Source organism: Larus michahellis, chromosome 2 (genome assembly GCF_964199755.1).
Source record: "Larus michahellis chromosome 2, bLarMic1.1, whole genome shotgun sequence".
Lineage (NCBI taxonomy): Eukaryota > Metazoa > Chordata > Aves > Charadriiformes > Laridae > Larus > Larus michahellis.
In genome coordinates, this window is record NC_133897.1 from 102,688,445 (window position 1) to 102,709,086 (window position 20,642).

Here is a 20,642-nt window from a genome sequence, read left to right on the forward strand (position 1 = left end):
CCTATCTTAAAAACCTCTTTGGCAAACACGCCTGCTGCCTATTTCACATCTGCCACCTGGACAAGGAAAGCCCAGCTGAACAAGCAGCTATTAAAAACTAGTAAAAAACTCAAAATGAAGTGAGCTGGGACCCATCCAAGTCCAAAATCCCCCATGACCAAAGAGATGGAGCACACCCAACTTGTGGAAGGGCTGAGGGTGCAGGACAGAAGGTGAAGAGACCCACAGGCTAAAGCCCATGGAATTTATGGTGGTTTACCAGCCCCCAGGTATACACAGTGCCCAAGCCCTACAAAACCCACTAGGATTCAGTGAGGTCGCATCTCAGACATTGGATTTCAGCAGGACAGAGCTATGATGAGAGGTTTGGAGGGAAGGAGGGGATAAAGCCCTACTGACGTTTTTTTGCCCAGGAACTCATCTTCGCCATGAGGAGCAGTTCAGGAGCACGAACTGAGGCACATGGGCTCCAGCGGTGACCAGCATCGTTACGCCCAGCAAAGGCAAGACTCATTTAAAGAGGACAGGGCAAGTCAGACCCCTCCAAAGGGCAACACATTCAGCTGCAACAGAGAAACATCAGGAAGAGATCTCCAGAGGAAAAGCAGCCACGTTTTTGAGAGATCTGGAATGAGATGGGATGGCCAAGATGGGAGGTCAGTACAGGAAAAGGCAGTGGTCAAGGCATGAAAAATTCAGTTTTGACAGGTTTAGTGCATGTGTTTGTGTTGGGGTGGAGCTGAACTTCCTATTTTTCTAAAGAAAGCAGTGACAAGCACACAGCAGAAACAGAATAGCTTTCGATGAGCCAAAGATTCTGGTATTAAAGCAAAGGAAAGATGAATCACAGAATGGTTCGGGTTGGAAGGGACCTTAAAGATCATCTAGTTCCAACCCCCCTGCCAGAAGATCAGCAGCTGGGTGTTAGCCATGTTTTAGCTACAAGAACCAGGAAACAGTCACAACACAGGTAAGGGCAGAAGTGTCATAGGAATTTAGATAATTAAAAAAATAAATAGAAGTTATCACCTCTTCAGAGACATAGAAGCAATGGGTAGATATATATGAAAATCATCATACTCACAGATACTACAAATTCAAGTTTGGGAACACTGGAATACAACTGCTGTAATAAAGTAAAAAAAAAAAAAAGCACAGGATGGATGATCAAGGAGATGGTATGAAAATTCCGCAGATGGCTGTTGTACCGTGGCGTGACTCTTCTGCACCTCAAGCTGAAGAACTCCTCCAGCAGACTGCATCTGCTCTTTGTTCAGAGGCGTGCTTCTAACACGAGTCCAGATGCTTCATCAAAATGCAATAGCATATAACAAAGGAAACACTAAGTGTAAAGTGCTCGATGAAGGGAAGGAATGCACCCACCAACATTTTGTCAGTGTTCTTGTTAGAGATGAAATCCCAGCACTGGAGTAGTTTCTAGTGATGGAAAGTAAATCAGGGAGAGGAAAATGAGTGCTCACAAGAGAGAATGCTGCTGTTCTCTCCAAACAACTGCTCACCAAGCGAAGAGAGATACAGGTTCCTACACATGCAGATCTGGGGGAGCTGGTAAGACCCCACCACAGCTCTATGCTCCCCTCAGGATGCATTCGCAGAGCTGAAGGACATACGCCTTTCTCTACTGGACTTCAGAGGAGGCAAGGAACAGGATTTCGTCACTGTGGAAAGCAGATCAAAGCTCAATCTTGTTAACCTGAGGAAAGACTGAAGGAGGAAGAAAAGCTAGTATTCCAGCAGCTGCAAAAACTCCTGCCATCTACATTTAACTAGTAAAAAAAACCCAAAACCCACAAACCTCAATTCATTCCAAACTTCTGTTTCTGAGGTGATACAGTAGTTTTGCCTTTCTGACAGACTGTTTTAACCTGTCAGACATGGTATTATCAAACACTCCCTCTTTGCTCAAGCTTTTTATTCAGCTGCTGACACGAAGCAGTGGTAAAGTTGAGTCAGAAATAAGATCTGATTAGTTTATTTCTGGGATTTTTTTTTAAAGCTAGGTAGTTAAGGTAGCATAATTCTGTTACTTACTCATTATATAGAAGTTGTTTAATGTTCACCATTCCTGAAAATGCAGAATTTATTTATTTTGCCATTGTCTTTTTCATCCTTCTCCTTCCTTCAGTTACTTTCACAGTGGTTAAATTATTAAGACTGTAAGCTCGAAGTACATACTTACATACACACTTACAGTTAGCCTCAACATGCTGCTTCCCTAAGAATGCTGTCAAAGAAATTTTGCTATTTCGGATTTCTCAGCTTTCGTTGTTGCAAAGAGTGCAACTGTTTTGCAAGCACAGGTTTGTGTGCAAATCAGACTGAACTAGAAGTAGTCAGCTCTCCCACTCAGCTCATTTCCCAAATTAAATCAACACTTTACTTAAGGAAATTGTTGTAGCAAGTGACTGTTTGTCTCAGCCTGTAACACGCCTCGCCTTGATACCAAACAGCCTTTAATATACCTTTGCCATTTCAGGCAGCATAAGTGGGATATAGGACTACTTTAAAAGTCTTTTTGATGGAATTTACGTATATTAGAGCTCGAGCTATGCTTTTACAATCTAACAGCTGTACTTCTGTTGCTGATTTTGAGAAATCGGTGAAGAGCAACTCACATCAGAAAGGGTGAAACAAGTAAAAACATTTGGTGCAAACACTTAAAACAGAATTTCACAAGAATTTGTTTGAAGTAGAAACCAACTGGAATAAGACACAAAGAAAGCACAAGCTACTGAGAGAAGAACCACCGCAAAATGGATGGAGTGGACTCATCTGCCACTCCGTGTAAACTAGATGGATGCAGAAGAGTAGTTCCTACCAATATAAACACGTGCTACGCATCACACATCTTTTTCTTGTTTTACACCGCTCACTGTGCTTTGTATCCACTGATTTTAATTGCGCTAAAATAAAAAAAAACAACACTGTAGTTTTATTTCTTTAAACCAACAAAACCACTGAAGTAAAAAAGAGTTACATATAATTACATACAGTACATAAATTTACTACAAAAAACCCCCAACCCCCCAGACAATACTCCTTTAATAGATTTGGCACTTTCACCATGTTTAACTAAGTACAACTTTCCACAGTACCATACGCAATGCTAAATCCTAAATGCAAAAAAACCTTACAGTGTCCAGTTCTACTGGGAAGAAGGGATGGAGGGACACAACAAAGCACACCAATAAAAATATCTAGTCTATATCAAACGTACCTCTCCACTAGGGAATTGAATAGAAAAAAACCTACCACTTATAATTTAACACCAAGCTGTCTTTCTGGCAACCAGGATTACAGGTTTATGCTGAATACAATCTTATGTTCAAATACAGAGATAAGCAGCATTATCCCAAAACCCAACAGAATCCCAGCGTTCTGTAACAGGAAGTATCCCCAGCGGCTACATCCATGATCACTGGCATCATTGTGGAGCATTTCAGGCACCTAAACAAACAAGAAAGCATTAAATGCCTTCAAAATAAACAGTTACTTCAAAACCAAGTCCTTCAACCAGGAGGCATGAAGTAGCAGAGTCCTACTCCTCTGCTCTTTCCTGGTGACTGCACTAATTAGGTATCACTCAACATGAACAACATTATCAGAGCCTACTTCCATATTTAGAAACAGAGGGAATCTGTAATGTTCTAATTACTGTTTTCATGATAATTATGCTGATGTCTTAATCATATCCTGAGTAAACTGCTGTCTTATTTACCAACTGGTTTAATCAAACCACACCAGGAATTTTATTCTTAAGATGGTTAAGCTTTCACTGCTTTGTACTTCTGTACAAAGTCTTCTGCCTCTGTTTAACAACTAAGGGAGAAACAATCTCTGTTCCTACACGAATCGAAATAAAAGCCATCTTCCACCGCGTACTCATCAGCCCCTTCAAGCACAGAAAAAGTTAACTGAGGCAGAAAAGATGGAAGAATTTATTTTGAGATCAACATAAAATTAGCATTAATTGTTAAACTATGTTAAATAAATTCAAGTAGGTCTAGCCACTTACCATATCCACAAGCGCCACGTACATGAACAAGCCAGCAGTAAGTGCAAATATCCACATGGAAACATTGTCTGCATAATGACCGATAAGAATCCCGGTCGCCATTCCAAGGTAGGCCAGCATAGCGGACAGAGCATTGTAAAGCACAGCTTGCTTGACAGTCATACCGGCTTTTAGAAGTACAGCGAAATCTCCTACAACAGGGAAGAAAACAAAACAAAGTTTTCATCCTCAGGTAACTATTGCAGTATTCATGAGTTCTCCTCTTACTTACAGGATTACTGAGCTATTTTTATGCTGTCGTCTGCCTTATTTTTTTCCTTTATAAAATCAGAAATCACCAGGGAGCAGAAAAATTAAAAAGTGCACATGAAGAACAACACATCAGCAAACATTGCAAGTTTCTATGCTTAAAGTCTTAGGACTTTTGGAAGAAGCAGCTTTTAGTGTAGTTTGCATTTAAGCCAACATGGTAAAATCCTGCAGTACCCAACATGCATGAGCATTCTAAACAAGTTTCTCAAGTAAAATATTCCCACTTAATTGCATAAAGCAATGGCGATGAGTCCATTTATTATCCTGTAACTGCTCTTTGTACTTTAGCTGTTTCATAAATTTAGAAATGATTTCTTTATTAATTTCTGTAAATGATCCTTAACATCTTATTGTCACTTGAAGGAATGATAGACTATCACACAGAAACAGGTTTTCCATCATTCAGAATAGATTTTTTGTTGTTTAGATAAACTAGATCTAAACCAGAGTAAAATAATATAAGCTTATTATTTGGAAATAAAATGGATTCTACATAAAAATGTAGGTTATCTCCAATTAAAGTAAACAAAAGCAATCTTCAAAGCTGAGTGGAATAATTTGTTACAACAGCTTTTCCCACAAGATACCGCAATTAAGATGAACTGGCATGTTACAAACATTGTTGAGCATTAACAACAGAATGATCCAATTTTATTCCCAGATAACTCCAGCTACTCCCATTTATTTCAGTATTTCTATGCCACTTCATGTCCTCTGTTAAAGAAAGCATTTCTATCAAGTTTTCTGTGCTGATTAAAAAAGCATGATTTAAATCTTAAGAGGTTATTCTTGCTTCCAAAACCAATGGAATATTTGAGTCTAAAATTATCAGATTCATAACATGAATTTAGTATATTTGTACTAACAACATTTAGTACATGTAATTAACGAAAGTTCAACGGTTTCCGTGGAATTAATATTAAGGTGAACAAGACTCAGTTCCCTCCCATGTCATAAAACCAGGTAGCTTTTCTCCAGAGTAATGTATTTCCGTATAACATTATTTGTACGGACAGACAAATATATCAAACTGTTTAATAAATGGTTTGATGCATACACATACTGGTTTACAAGCTCCATTTAATGAAATTGAACATTCTACTTTCTAGGGAATTAAACCTTAAAAAGTGCAAGCAAACTGTTCTTTCCTTATTCTATATGCCAGGTATGACTGTGGTCACGACAGCTACAAAAAAAAGAAATACCAGTTGCACATTCAAAATGATGCGACAATTGGAAAGATCAGCTCCATTCCACGTTAAACTAAGCAGCTACGTCCTGTTCTCACAAGCTGCCCTGGAAAAGGGCAAAATACTACGATGTAAGATGTGCATTCCCATGAGAAATTATTGCCATGAACTTAAATCCCTTGAGTTTGGAAGACAAACTATTTCTAGGAAAGCTTTCTAAGCAGTTCCAAGTTTAAATTTAGAGCTACAGCAGTTCTTTGCAAGACTTAATGAAAATGCAGCAAATGTTACGCGGAAAAGAGTTCAACTAATCGTGACCTTCCTTTTAACAGCACTAACACAAGAATAAAATTAAACAGCGATGTGAGAGGAGCAAATTCCAACACGCACCCTCCTGCAATTCACAATTTATATTCCTAAGGAGAATAAAAACTACAACCGAACTATACAGAACAAGTTGTAAGTAACTGCAAGAGCACTAAGTTTTAAACAAAGTATCTGAAATGTTTGGATTTTTTTAAAGGAATATTAATTAAATTAATAAATAAAACAGTCTTTAAATAAGTTAAAAGTATTCTTGAGTAGACAATCTCGCACAGATGAAGTTTTCTGATCAAGTTTTATTGTGCCACTGAATAAAATCACTTATAATTTCTCCAAAGCGCACCTGTAAGTACCTGCAGCATATGGAAATATTGGGATCTTACCTAGCTCATGAGGTAATTCATGGCAAAATACAGCCACGGAAGTGCTTAAACCACTAGATAACCCTTCAGTGAAGGCTGCTCCTATGAAGAGACAGGGGAAGAGAAAAAAAAACCAAAACCAACATTACTGCATATTCAGACATCAAGTGCAGAAGCATTGTTGCACATGCTTGTACCAGATTAGGACATACTCTAGTTTCACTCAAATTTTTTCTTATGCTTCTGGAAACATTTACACTTTAACTGGACATTTTTTGTTTATGATTCATAAGTACCAAAATCAGAAGCAACACAGAATCCCCCAATTAAAGCAAACGAGATTTCACTATCTTATTTCTGAATTAGGCCCAATCCCTTTCAGCAACACAACCGTCCCAAAAAAATGCAATAAGTAGAAATACACTGTCAGAAAAGACTTTTTTTTTTTTTTTTTTAAGATACAAAGGGAAGAAGGCAGCTCAACTGCCTCCGAGAGTCAGGCACTGGAAAAAGGGAAGCCAGTTCAACAGTAAGAGAGGCTTTAGTCACGTGAAGTCAGAAGTGAAAGACTGAGTTCTAGACAGCTTGCACGTAAGAGAACTATCATACTTTTAAGCGGAGCAGAAAAAACCAACACAAAACCCCCTTAAACTACTCCAACAGTCCTCGTCTTTCTTGTTTTCTCCACTGCTTCTGTTGCTTGCTATTTTTCTCATTTGACAGCAGCTCGGGAAGAAGCAGCGCGCAGCAGGGCTGAGGAGCTGAACCACAGCTCATACACAGTATGGGAGGTCCCCACCTGCATGGAGAGACTCACCAAGGGGTGCAGCAGAACCACATCCAGCTTCTTCTTCAGCTGCTACCAGGAGCATGCCGGCAAACAAGATGCTGACAATAAGCAGCCAAAGAGGCACGAGGCCATGTCATAGTAGTTGGCACGCAAGAAACCCAGGAGTACTGGTCACAGAGGAAAAGCTACAATGGTGATGAGACCACAGGAGACAAGCCCTTCTCTCTGCTGGTGTCACCAGCCCCACTACTCCAGCAGCCCCTACCCAGATGTAACTCTTGAGGGTGGACATGGCTGTCCAGGTCATCTGAAAGAAGCCACGGATGCTCCTCCCTGAAGTGACAGCAACAGCAACCTTACCTCTGGGGCACAGGCTGCAGCACCCCGTGAAGAAGATGCAAGTAGCAGCAGCCAGCAGGCATCTTTGGATGAGAGATAGTGAACAGGGGATTAAGAGGGTCTTCAGGGAAGGTTCTACATAAAAAAGAGCCCAAGCCCCTTCAGAACTAAAAAGGAAGGCAGGACCAAAGCAGCACTTAACAGGAAACGTGAACTCCCAGATGGATAAAATTTGAAAATAGTGAAGCCCAGCAACAGAAAGAACCCTCCGTCCCCACTTGCAGCTGCTAATCTAAAGAACGTGGTCATGACCCTGGCAACGCTGGTGGGACTGTTCCTGGGATTCTCTGTCAACTTCGAGGTGTCCCAGTTCAAGGTGGATATGAATAGTGTCCAACAGAGGTCTACAGCATAAGGCCCAAAAGCTTGAGGAAGCCAGGTATATTTAACCTCCCTCTCCACCAGACTAAGAGGTGGTCTAACAGCAGCTTATAAGTACCTTTAGTGCAGTCACAAATACAAAGAAGCCTAACTCTTCAAAGTAGTGACAGATGACACAACAGAGGGAGAGACTGCAAATCACAACTTGGGAGCTTTGGGATGGACATAAAATAAAACTTTCCTTATTAAGAGACAGTAGTGCAACACTAGAAGAGGCCAGACACAGATGTGGGGTAATTTCCCCACCTGCGGGGATTTCCAAGGCTTGGCCATACAAAGCCATGACTGATCCAATCTAGCGTTCCCAAGAGCTGTTTCAAGCAGAGGGTTCAGCTAGATGACCTCTAGAGGTCCTCGTTTCTATGATTCTATTTGCGAAGTCCAATTCAGAGATGCACAGCACACAAGACGAAAGCTGTTTTGACTTAAGCCCTCAGCAGGAGTGTTTTCCACTGCACTCCAAAACATTCAGTCAAGGAGCCTAGGCAGTAATTAACAGGTAAATCACAGGAGTGATTTGCGACTTGAGTAGCAAAAGAGGTTATCAGTGAACACTATCAATCTTTTCTAGGCATCAGTCTGCTTCCCCTACATCCAAACACTGCTTTATAGTTTTGAAGTCAGATTTTGAGACAGACAGGATAGCGACAGTTATTGCCTACTAAGGCAGGAGAATTCATCAGCATTCAATCGAGCTTCAGTTTCTGAGGAGACCAGATAAGTAGAGGAAGGCAGAAGGTAATTACCTTCTCTCATGCCTCAATAATCTACGAGTTCCTCTGTATTACTGTCTCTATGAAATGTTTTCCCAGTCTTACCACTTAGAGGAAAACTAAAAATACAAGAATTCAGCTTAATCACACATGGTAGATCTAATTTTGCGACCATAAAACCTGACTGCTTTGCAAAGTACCTGGGTGGCTGATATGGCTGTATACCGTACAGATACACAGCAAGCAAAGTACAGGCTTAAATAACAGGAATATCTATTTTTACTTTTCACTGCTAAAAAGATGTCTTGAAACATTAACAAATTGAAGACTACATTAATGTGTCTGGTATTATCCCCTCTCAAGAAGAAGATTTAATGGTGTCATGGTATCTTAAAATATACTTTTAAGACATCATTTATCAAAAAAAGAGCTAAAGAAAAAATACATACACAAGATAAGCGTAAAAATAAGGGTTCTGCACTTTAGTTGAAGCTACACAGAAAAGTTCAAATCACAAAAGAGCATTTTGTACAAATTAGTCAGCTGCAACTGTTCCATGCTTTAATAAAAAAAAAAATAAGCAGTTTTAAATCTTATTCCTACATAACTAGCACAACAGATTTGAGGAAAATTATGAATAACAGATCACATGAAATGAACTTCAGTGAAGGGTTACTCTGGCTAAAGCTATTTTCACAGAAGCATTCACAACTTCATTTAAATACAGGTAAATTACTATACAAGTACATCATCAAATTGATGTTTTTCCATAATACTTTTGAGCACATCCAGAACTGAAGGAACCACACATTTCCATTAGCCTGAACAAGCTACACAGCAGGACTTCTAAAAGCTATTGCTCTCATTTGTTCAATGCGCCTTTATTAGCCTTCCTTATACTTTTCCCTTCATAACTATAAAGTCATAGCTCCTTCCAAAATCTCCCTAATGCTAAGAGGTAATTGATTCTGCATGTCATTTGTATGCAAATCCTCCTCCTTCTATCACATTTTCACTACTGATCTGCTTGGAAATTTACATTCTGTGCTCCAACTTTCATCAAAAATGAGATTAAATCAGAAGGTCTCTTTTCACATTATACTTTGAATTGACTGAATCTGAACAACTCTAAGTACTGCTGTGAGAAAAAAAAAAATAGTTATTACTGGGTTTTCTCCTCAAACAAGAATGAACTTGTTTCTACAATAAGACTTACAGAAAGACTTACTGCTGAACTGACCTCAGTATGCTATACAATCTAGAAATGAATCCAATACCTGTGAAAATTAGTCTTAAAGTCAAGATTACAAAGGACGAGCACAAAAACTGAGGATTACTGATTTGACTTCGCTTTCTGTAACTTACTTTAACCTTTTAAATTTAAGACACCCATAGTCTAGCTCTTCTAGAAAAAAAAAGAGGGGAGTTCCCAAACCTGACCTCCAAGCCAGAAGTCCAAAACATAATATTCAATCTGTTATCTTTGTGATAAAGAAATATTTTCACTGAAGCATTGTCCAAAAAGACTGAACAACTGCAACATGTAACAAACAGGGACACGAACAAAAAAGGAACAAAAAGCTAAGTGTTCTGATTACATGTAAAATAACTGTTTATACTGGTTTAAATTAAAAAACAAAACAAAACAAACAACTACACCACAAAAAAAAATGGACTATTATACTCAATTTTAAGAATAAGATTTTGAGTAGAGTATGATTGGTGTTTAAGAAACTAAGTTTTTTTAAATACTTTTCCAAGAAGAGTCACTGAGCCTGTTTTGAGATTGAGTACAGCACACCGAGTATCTGAAGGAATCTACTTATGCTACACTCCTTTAATTGATGTAGACACTCTTAATCCAAAAATCTGAATAAAGGCAACATATAGTGACTTTATTGGTATCTTCTCTGTGACTCATATTTCTGAGAGTTAATAGCTAACTTATGTCCTATTAATTAATGCCCTATTTGCACATTCCTAGGATACAAAAAGCAGCACAGACCTTCTCTGGAAGGTTAGTGCAAGCACTAGGAAGAACTGGAATGCTGATCTTTAGTGGACGGTAAGATCTGAGAATCTGGATGTGACGTGACTGCTACGCAAAAGCATAAAAGCACCTTAGGGAACACAACGTCTTGTACCAAATTCATTTTACAGTAAAAATGAATGCATGCCTACCTCCCACAGCACAAAAAAAAAAAAACCCCACATGTATATATTGGCCAATCCATTTGTATAATCTTCAGGCTAAAGCAGACTGAAACCAGGGTGCCATCTTCCTACTCACCAATGCTCTGAGGAAACTTATACATGATGTGTAGCCCAGGGCCCAGTATACGCAAAGCCGGATGTGCAAAGTGTATAACCTGACCTTGCTGCATTAACAAGCAAAGGCAGAAAGAAAAAGAAATAAAGAAGCCAATGATACCAATGGCCTGACTGGAGTGGAAAACGCACAGTTATTTTGTATGTGACCAAAATGACAGGCTTATCTTGAAAAATAAAAAAAAAAAAAAAAAAGACCACTTGCAGGCATTGAAATACGAAGTCAGATCAAAGCCCTAAATATTGTTTTATAAGCCTAGCTTTAGTTTTGAAAAATGTTAGCTTTAACATCGTTGAAAGTAGAAAAATAATCAAAGTTTATAGATTTCCTAAAGAAACATAGCTCCAAGTACATAATTTCTGGTTCATTTGTCACTAATCTTCAGGTTGTTAAACTGGAGACTTTTCTCATTCATTTAGAGCTGCTATCAGATAAAAGTTTAGGCTTCAATGATCCACCACTAATTAGTTACATTCCTAACGAAGAGATAAGTGAGATAAGAGATAAAGAGAGAAGCGACAGCAAAAAGACTTCGCTGTCCTCACATATAACAAAGCTGCCGCGTCCAAGCTAACACTTACCGATTGCTAGGCCGTCACTAAAATTGTGCAGTCCATCTCCCATAATCACCATCCATGCCAGAGTTGCTATCCCTGCATCCTTCAGTTCTTCACGCGAGTAGCGCTGACTGTGACTGTGGGGATGATGGTTCTGATGATGGTGGTGATGCAGAATATGATGGTAGTCATGATGATGATGACTAAGATGATCTGTCTGCCCTAGAGTATCGTGTAAGTGAGAATGACATTTGTTTCTACAGCCCCTGGATACATATTCATTGTCGACCTCTTCTTGATGAGAATGAGCTATCATCACTTCTTCTTCTTCTTGTACAGTTGGCTGCTGAGAAATGAAGGGCGATGGATCTTGCGAGTCTGTCCCTAGATAGCCCTCAGGACCTGTTACAAAAACCCAGAGTATAATATTATATATTTTTAAAATCACCTAGGAAGCAAAAACAGAATTAATAAGTTGAACAAGTGATGCAGTAAAGAAGAAACAAGTAAGTCTAGAAGCTGAGACTGATACCCCAGCATCTTATACCAGAAGTTTTTTTTCCCAGGGGTTTCCACAACTTTTTTCTTTAATCAGATTCTGAGGTAATTCCCAATATTTCAAAATACTAAAAGCTTTTAGTTTCTGTCCCTTACAACTGAAGCAGCCCCCAAGTTATGGGCACAAATGCCTCCTAAAAGGTAAAAAAGCTTTTAAACTAAGACCAGTACAATTTAAACACAACATCGTAAGGCTCTATGTCCCAATTTCACAGCACAAATGCTGTTAGTTCAATTGCTTCAGAAAGACAAAGTGTCTGGAAAGCATATGCCATTTAGCCATCTTAGGGCTGAAGATTAAGAATGCAGAAGAGGATTACTTTACAGATAGTTTTGGAAACTCCTGTATTTCATATAAATACAGGAGCTTAAGTTTGAACTGAAAGATAAACACACAAAATTAAAGTCATCACAGACCATGAAACGTCCTCATATAAACATTAGTCACATACTAAGGTTAGTTATTTTAAGTCCTAAAACTTGATAAATTCTTCCCCTGCAATTAAATGAACAAATATACTTCTTTTTTCTGCATTACTGACAACTCTTTCATGAGTTATAAAATTATTCTGAAAAACTGAATGCTTTTTAGCTACAAGAGCTAATAAGTATCTAGAGAGGTGTGTTTTGGCTTACAGTAATGACCACATGATCATTTACAGTCCAAATACCTCAACTAACCTCTAGAATTTTAGATTATCAGCCTTATAAATAAATAAATACTCAAACTAACAAAATTCAGACTTAAAATACACAGAAATCTAAATAATGAATCACTCGTATAACATCTAACATTCTAAAGAGAAGTGCCAGCAGAAGAGCCAGTAGGTACAGCTGTATTTGCAACAGGCACAGTCAGAAGCGCTTCACAGAATGACTTCAACTCCTGCTAAGTCCAGAACTAAAAGGCTTAAGGTTTCAAAACTGAACTCACTACTTCCATCCTATCGATTCTTTTTAAAGGAAAGCAGCAAATAGAGATAGTCCTCTATGCATCAATGCACAGACAGGTTTTGTTTCAAAAAGAATTCAAGTAGGTAGTGATCCAACCTACAGTAAGAAGGAGATCTATGAGCTGCCATCACTCAGATGGGTTTTTTTTTTTTTAAACTGTGTTACCACAAAGTAACAGCTGTGCAACATTACTGAGACTTACGATCATCTGCGTCTAACTTTTCTTCATTTGCTGAAAACTTCTTACTTTCTCCATCATCTTCATTTTTTTTCTTATTTCAAAAGAAAATACTGTAGTTATGAATATTTTACTTACTTTTCAGCATATACATGAGCAACGTTATATTAACAACATTTATCTAGCCTGCACAGAAAGAGGGTAACAACATGGAAGCCATACAAAGAGCGCAGAAGAGGAATATTAGAAACTTAGCTAAATACAACATGACAACAAAGATCCCTCACGCTTCATAGGAGGAAGAAAACCCCAAAAGAAAACAAACCCCTACACATAAATACCCCACATTTTTGCATGAGGAATTAGCAGAGGGGTTTCCTCTGAGAAGCAAGGTGCATCAAATACTGAGTAGAAGTTATTCCACTAATTCTTTTCCATTTTAATGTGTCAGTATGATCTGATTATTTTTTTTTCTAGGGTACTGAAGGAAAACCAAGTAAAATCTCCAGTCGTTGCTCACTAATTAATGTCTGTATCACAACAATTTACAATCAGTGACTCAGTATCTAGAAGAGCATAATTAGTCTAACAGGAAATTTATTCCCAGTGGCTGAGATAAGGACACAGAAGAAACGTGCTTTGCTTAGAACTCTTCATGTCCTCTCCTGGCCAATAAATTTAACTAGACTAGAGATACGGAAAGCGATCCTGTTGCTCACAGTTAGCATAGCTTCAGTATAAACCCCACCAACACAACCTCCTGTGACCAAAGTCAAAAAGCTTAGATGGCATCTGCTCTGAGACCGCTGCCTTAATGACCAATTTAATCATAAAACTAAACAGAGATTGTCAGTCATTGTGGTTGCCTAGAAATTAACTATTTTTAAGCTAAGTAATTAGTAGTTTACTAACTTTCTTCAAGCAAAGCTTAAGATATCGCCAGCTTTTACCATATTTTTTTACTGAGTCAACTTCTACATCAATGTTTATTCCTGGCTACAGAAGTCTTTAAAGAACTCAGTTACTGATAATTGGCAAGTTACCAACATTTACAACCTGCCAAATTCAGTTACTATTTACCTTCCACATAAAAAACAGCACAGTAATCTGAAAGCTGTATTGCTCTTCTTTTTAGGGGCAGAGAAGGGAAAGAAGAGAGGGGCTTGGCAGACTGTATTTCCAAATGGAGCGCTATCTAACGAAGTCACTTTCTACAGTGTAGCTGGATGCTTATTTATGCAAGCACTTATTTCCACTCTTACCCATTTTGTGCAAGTGCCCCCTCAACAGGGGTACAATAACTGTATGAGGCTAGCTTATTTCATCCAGTACAAGAATTAAAATAATAATAAAACCAGTTCAGATAGTCAGTTACATAATTGCCTTGAGATGTCAGGAAGTCAATAATGAACAGTAACTTCTTAAATTACTGTTAAAACAAAGGGTGCAATTGGATGTTTACTTATTAAACAATTGACTGTGGTGTCAAGCCTATACTACATGTCTGGTTAAGGTAATAGCTCAGAGCTCCTCCATAACAGGATCACAGAAAAAAAGTTATCACGTAGTTTAAAAGTATACGTGTCACTAATATAAGTGAAATTATAACAGTAATGAACTCAGAAATCACTATTAAATCCAGACAGATATAAAAAAAAAAAACTTTTCTGAGTATCACAAAAGTGTATTCAGAAATGATCATGCAATACCATATAGCTTCAAAATAATAGTTTCTCTACCTTTTTCTTCTTGTCTTTAAACTGCTTTATTAAAGTGATCAAATGCTCCACTAGAAACATAAAATACAAGCCTCCAAGTGCTGTAAGTCCCTTCCATGTAGAATCGAGGTAAGCACTCTCCTCTGTACTTTGAAAAACAAGATGTGTGTACATAGAGCCTTTGTTTTGTTCAAGCAGAGGTTTTTCGTGGTGATGGTGATGGTTTCCATGAGACTGAGAGGGAGAAACAAATGGGGAAAGTCATTATATTCAAAAGAACTGACAACGTAAGAAACTTAGAACGTATTCTTCACATTCTAAGCCTGGAGTCCAGACTTAGCAATTTTCATAGGGTAAATGCTCTGGATACAAACTCAAAAAATTACGAAGAAATCTGCTGACAGGAAGAAACATTGTAAGGACTGAGAGTAGACCTGGTATTCATCCTCCCACTGCAGCTACGTGCATACTGCTTAATACAAGATGTACAACTGCCCCCACAAAAACTCCTAACACCATCAAGGAAACTACATTGTAAGCAGTAGCCACAGCCAGCACATTGATTACTTTCCCATCTAAGACAGCTCAGAGACTTCAAATACCTTTTTCTACAAGGAACGTAGCAGTAATTTCCTTTTTTAAAGGAAGTCTGACATTCTTCCCCTCCTCACTGGCTACTGATGCGTTCAGAATCAAAAAAGCTTCTGGGACACCTCACTCTCACATTTACATTTACATAACCCTCACATAGCAAATACAAAATTAACTGAAAGGAAAGAGAAGAACCTGATAAATTACAGGCAGGGCTCAGAAACCACCACAGAATCTGCAGTCCTTTTTATCCATCTTATCTGAAAGCTGGAACAAGTTACCTTTGCAGGGGGGTGTGGGGAGCAGGGCAGTGGGAATGTCTGTTTAAGAGCTTCAGGAAAGATAGAAATTTAGTAATCATAGTCCAGTTTCATTGTCCATGTTACATAATAGCAATATGTAACCCCAAAGTCTATCAAGTAATGTTTTCACAGGACTTCAGAAATGCTTGATTCTGATCAAGAAATTACAATGGATAAGCAATCAACATAAGTGGCCGATAACAGAAAATAGTGGAATATCTATTCCACATTTAAAGTGTACAATTTCTGCTATCTATAAAGTTCATTGAAGTGGAAAAAGAAAATAAAGAGGCAACATTGCAATAAGTGACTAGAAACATTTATAAAAAATTATTGCATGCAAGGAACAATGAGTGATTTAGCAGCATATATGACTAAGAACAAGAAATAGATTGAGCGATAATGGTGTCAAGTTCTTACACTGTAAGGACTGTAAAATGAATAATACAAGCAGTTCCAAATGGGAAACCTTTCCATCAAATGATCTACCTTACAGGGTTGAAAAATGACTCACCAAATAGATATTAATTAATAGGGATTAAAATTATCACTAAGAAGTACAGACAGATGTCAAATTCTCTGCTTTGAGATAATGAATAAAACAGTAATTAATACTTACATGTGGAAGGAGATGTAAGAAAGCATCTCCACTCAAAGTCCCCACAGCCAATGCCACAAGGAAACTTAGAAGAAATTTGAAAAATACGCGATTCATCAGTGGTACCAATATAACACCCAATAAGGAAAGAAAACTAATGACGGAGATGGATATAAAGCCACCAATCCAAGCTGGGGGAAAAAAAAAAAAAACAAAAAAGAAAAAAGTAACAAGAATAAATAACAGCTCTATGAGATTTTGTTTGCTTAACATTCCTGTTATCAAACGCTCCTGATCATTAAATTAATTGGATGTTAACAATTAGTATGCCACAAAGATTTCTCTCTAGATGTGGTCAAGTGCCAAAAGACTATTATAAACTTCTTTCAATTTGAAATATGTTAACATGTTTCTCAAATTTGCAACCAACATAACTCAGGTTCCAGTAAGCTTTTATTCCATGTTAGAAAACCAACCTACCTATTTGCAGAGAGTAACCTTTTGGAGGAGTTTCAGCTTTTTCACTAGTTGCATGGACTATGCAGTATTTGCCATCGATCTGATTAATAAGAGCTGGACAGAGGTAACTAAATTCTGTAGCAGTCAACAATACCTGAGTGCTTATCCCATGCGACTGCATCAGTTTTGACGCACTGGAGCACTGTGGAAAGACACACGTGTTAAAGATTAACCAGAACCAAAATAGCATGATATATCTCAAGAGGCCTGCACATCCCATTTTAATTGAATTGCAGTGGCGCCACATGAAAACAGGTATATCAATGGTAATCAAAAACTGTCAGTAAAACAATTAAGAACTGTACCTCCATCGTGCTTCTGGCCCAGAAAGCTAGTTTGGGAGTCCTGGCAGAATGATGCATAATTATCACTCATTCTGAGCACAAGGGGGTCAGATGCTTTGCTGTGCAAAGTTTTAGAGGCACTCAGTTTTAAAGGCCATATAAGGAAGTAGTAGCAAAGTTGAATACCTTTTTATAGAAGTGATTACTATGGGAAGTCTTGTACAGAACGTGTTGTGCATGCCCTTCCTCCAGTAAAGAGTTCCCCACTGTACAACATACAGACTTGCTGGGTTTAAATACCAGTACTACTTCTGCTTTGACTGTGCAGAACACAGTAACAACTTGTAAATTCAGCACCAATGTTCACACACTACCCAGCACCCACTCTGAATTACCTGGCATGGCTACATACGTTAAGACCCCAGAGGGACACTTGCGTTTTAAAGCTTTTAATGGAGAAGGATCTGACTGGGTAAGAAAACTGTCTACAACACAACTATAGACTTCATCAGCACTATTTTTTACTAGTTTAAAGTAACAAATAACATTTTGCATCAATCTTTTTTACAGTTGGTCTTTACATACAATCTTAAAGAAGATGGGGAGGGAGAGGGTTGAAGAAGAAGGAGCCAGGTATTTCCCTGTAGTTCTACACTATCTGCCACGGAATTACCTAACACTTGTGAGGCAGCTTTGATAAGAATGATGGTATTTTAACTAGATTTTTTTTTCCCCTCACTTTCACCACATTATTACGAAGACAAGACAGATTCTGGCTTTAAGGCAGAACAGCAAGTTTTTAATTTGAAGTGGTTTTCGTTTTTAGTAATATTTAAAAACAATATATAAATAATATCTATATAAACCCAAGTGTATGTTTATATTTAATGAAAGTACATATTTCTTTTTAGGAAAAATTAAAACTAGATTGTATATATATTTTCTCTGGAACTTGTGAACATAACACAACATTCCTTCAAAATGTTACGTTTCAAAGAAAGTTGTTTGTGTGTGTTTTGCTGTGAGTACCGTTATACCACAAAGCTTGTACCAACTTATATGATAAGCATCTGACAAATAAGCCATAACAACATTCCCAGTGGATCCTGACTCCCAAGAATACAACAGAATCAGTCTCACCTCTTGGGTATTTTGGTGTTTCAGTTTAGAATACAGGTAACTTCCTCTTTCTGATTCCTTTGGAGAAGTATGAGATTCATTTGCTTTGCTATTAGCAAGCCAGCTTGCATTGCTGCCACCTGTGACATTAGCAGCATTAGAGCTGGTCAGACCTAAACGACCAACCGGCTTGACTTCTCCAGGTTGCGTATTCTGTAATTCAGAGCGGCCACCTGCAGGGGCGGTGATGATAGATGTCGTTATTTCATTAACAGCGTTCTTGCTGCGTACAAAGTTCTGCTGACGTTCTACATTTTCTACTTTATGAGGTTCCTTTGAGTGACTGTTCCTGTGGTCTTTGTTAGTGTCAGATTCATGGTTTGGACAAACAGTCTTCTCAGAGTTTTTACTCAACGAAACATGATTATGATGGTGATGATCATGGTCATGATCATGGTCTATTTTAATCCGTTTCATTTTATCTATACCTATGTTCTGGAGCAGTTTTCTAAATCCTTCCATCGACAGAGAGTTATTTTCTCCATAACGATGAAAAAGTTCTTGAAGGTGTAACTTCTGTATTAATCCTGCCAAGTCAGTATTAATGCCAGCTGCCTTTTTTGGAAAAGTTCTCTCTAACGTATGTGCAACAGTAGCCGTCTCCACTCCATGATGGTAACTTTCACACAGTAGTATGGAAAATGATACAAGGAAAGTGACCGATACTGTACTCTCCATTGTGGCTTCTTTAGCAGCAAGAAGATGTAGGGAAAAAAAAAAAGGACACTTAAGTTTGCATAAAACTCATCACCTTTCCTCTATAGTAAATATTCATAATTAGCTTAAACAAAAAAGAAAACCAACGACCAAAAAAATCCCTGCTCAAAGTATCAATGCAGTAAGAGAAGAGCCATTTAAGCTTCTTTACACATTCAGCATTTTTCCTAGATGCACCAGGAGATGAAGCTGCATACCACAGTGAGGTCACTGCCTGTAAACACCCCTCCAGGTGTAAAGGGGTAAGCTTACCTTTGTTTAGCTTGGCCTGAATCAGTTTTCTAACACAATCTAAACAATGAGAGCATCCTCAAGGGTGCAAAAACTGAGTTCTAGGTTATGCTTTTCTTGTGTTTAAAAGAAGCCTTATAATTTCACTCTTAGCAAGCAGTAAGTACTATAAATTACGTGTTCCCCTTGAAAAATCAAAGTTCCAAGTCTTCCATCACTGGATTTTCCAGAGCTCTTTGTGCAGCTCCACAAAAAATGTTTTTTATGCTGTTAGGTTCCGTCTGTGTTTTAACGAGGTAGGCAGACCACTGGTGCGGGCCAAGTGCTCACAAGCGTGAAGTTTTTGCATTTTATTCCATAAGCACTCTAGCAGGGCTATGAATTAACCAATACTTCGGCTGCATGCAGGACTCTGCCAGAGGGCTGCCTCAGCCCTTTTTCCAGGGAGGCACAGAGAACAGATCGCAGAGAACGCCATAGTTTCCGAAAAGATTAAAGCCAGCCTTAAAACCCCGGCACCTCCCCGGCACCCACGGCGGCACGAGTGATGGCGCCCCCGTCGCAAACCCCATCGGCGGGAGGCGGCCTCCCCAAAGACCCGCGCTCCCCACAGCGCCGAGGCTGCCGCCGGGCCCGGCCACCAGCCAGCACCAGGAGGGAGGGGCGGCCCCAGCCCTTACCAGGCCCCGCCTCACTCGGCGGCGGCTCCAGCGGCCCCAGCCCACCCGCGAGGCGCACACGCCCGCCGCGGCGGGAGGAGATTACCTGGCCCGCCGCTGGGACGGGCCCTGCCGCCACTGGCCGGACACTTCCACTTCTCCTTCTCCCGCCGCCCACGCGGTCTAACGGCTCCCCGCCCCCTTCCCTTTCCTCTTCCGGGTACGATGGCCGCCACGCGTCTCTCCGGCGACCAACGGGGAGGCGGCGCGGGTGTCACGTGGGGACGGCGGCGCGCGTGGCGGCTTCGACGGCGGCCCAGGCGCCTGTGGAGGCGGCGCGGCGGGAAGGCCCCGCCGCTCCCCTCTCCGTCTGCCGCCGCCCCTCGCAGCGCCGGTGCCCCGCGGGAGGGGGCGGTGGGCGCTGCTCCGGGGGTCTGTAGGGGCCGCCCAGCCCAGCCCGCCCCAGGCGGGGATTGGCCTTTGCCCGGAGGGGCCCAGGAGGAACCGTGTCAGCCGGGGAAGGGCAAAGCGGGTGAGAGTCAGCGACAGGGAGGAGGTGGCCCGGGAAGAGAGCTGCATCCCGAGCGGGTCCTTGTTTCCGAAAACACTGAGATTTGGCTTTAACGTCCTTCGGAAGGTGGCATTTCAGTGGGAGGTGTTAAATGCTCCCGAGAGAGTTACTGATTTTAAGTAGATGAGAGTCAGAGCAATACTTTCTCAAAACACAGGCCGTGCTGGGTTTGGAGCTGTGGTTGAGGTGA

The 20,642-nt window shown here is 39.7% G+C and overlaps 1 protein-coding gene across 2 annotated transcripts; it reads right to left on the minus strand.

Moving 5' to 3' along the window:
* Nucleotides 1-2,930: 2,930 nt before the first annotated feature.
* Nucleotides 2,931-20,097, minus strand: SLC39A6 (solute carrier family 39 member 6). 2 transcript variants are annotated; one of them, XM_074576428.1, is made up of 10 exons: nt 19,988-20,097; nt 18,236-18,960; nt 16,773-16,953; nt 16,314-16,483; nt 14,823-15,035; nt 13,108-13,177; nt 11,418-11,795; nt 6,246-6,326; nt 4,037-4,227; nt 2,931-3,468 (listed from the first exon to the last, which is right to left on the minus strand). In XM_074576428.1, exons 2-10 carry the CDS (start codon nt 18,950-18,952, stop codon nt 3,316-3,318), a joined length of 2,154 nt encoding a protein of 717 aa, XP_074432529.1. In that variant the 5' UTR covers nt 18,953-18,960; nt 19,988-20,097; the 3' UTR covers nt 2,931-3,315. The 2 variants fall into 2 exon arrangements, with proteins under 2 accessions (XP_074432529.1, XP_074432530.1); XM_074576429.1 differs by having other exon boundaries at nt 19,903-20,074.
* Nucleotides 20,098-20,642: the final 545 nt, after the last annotated feature.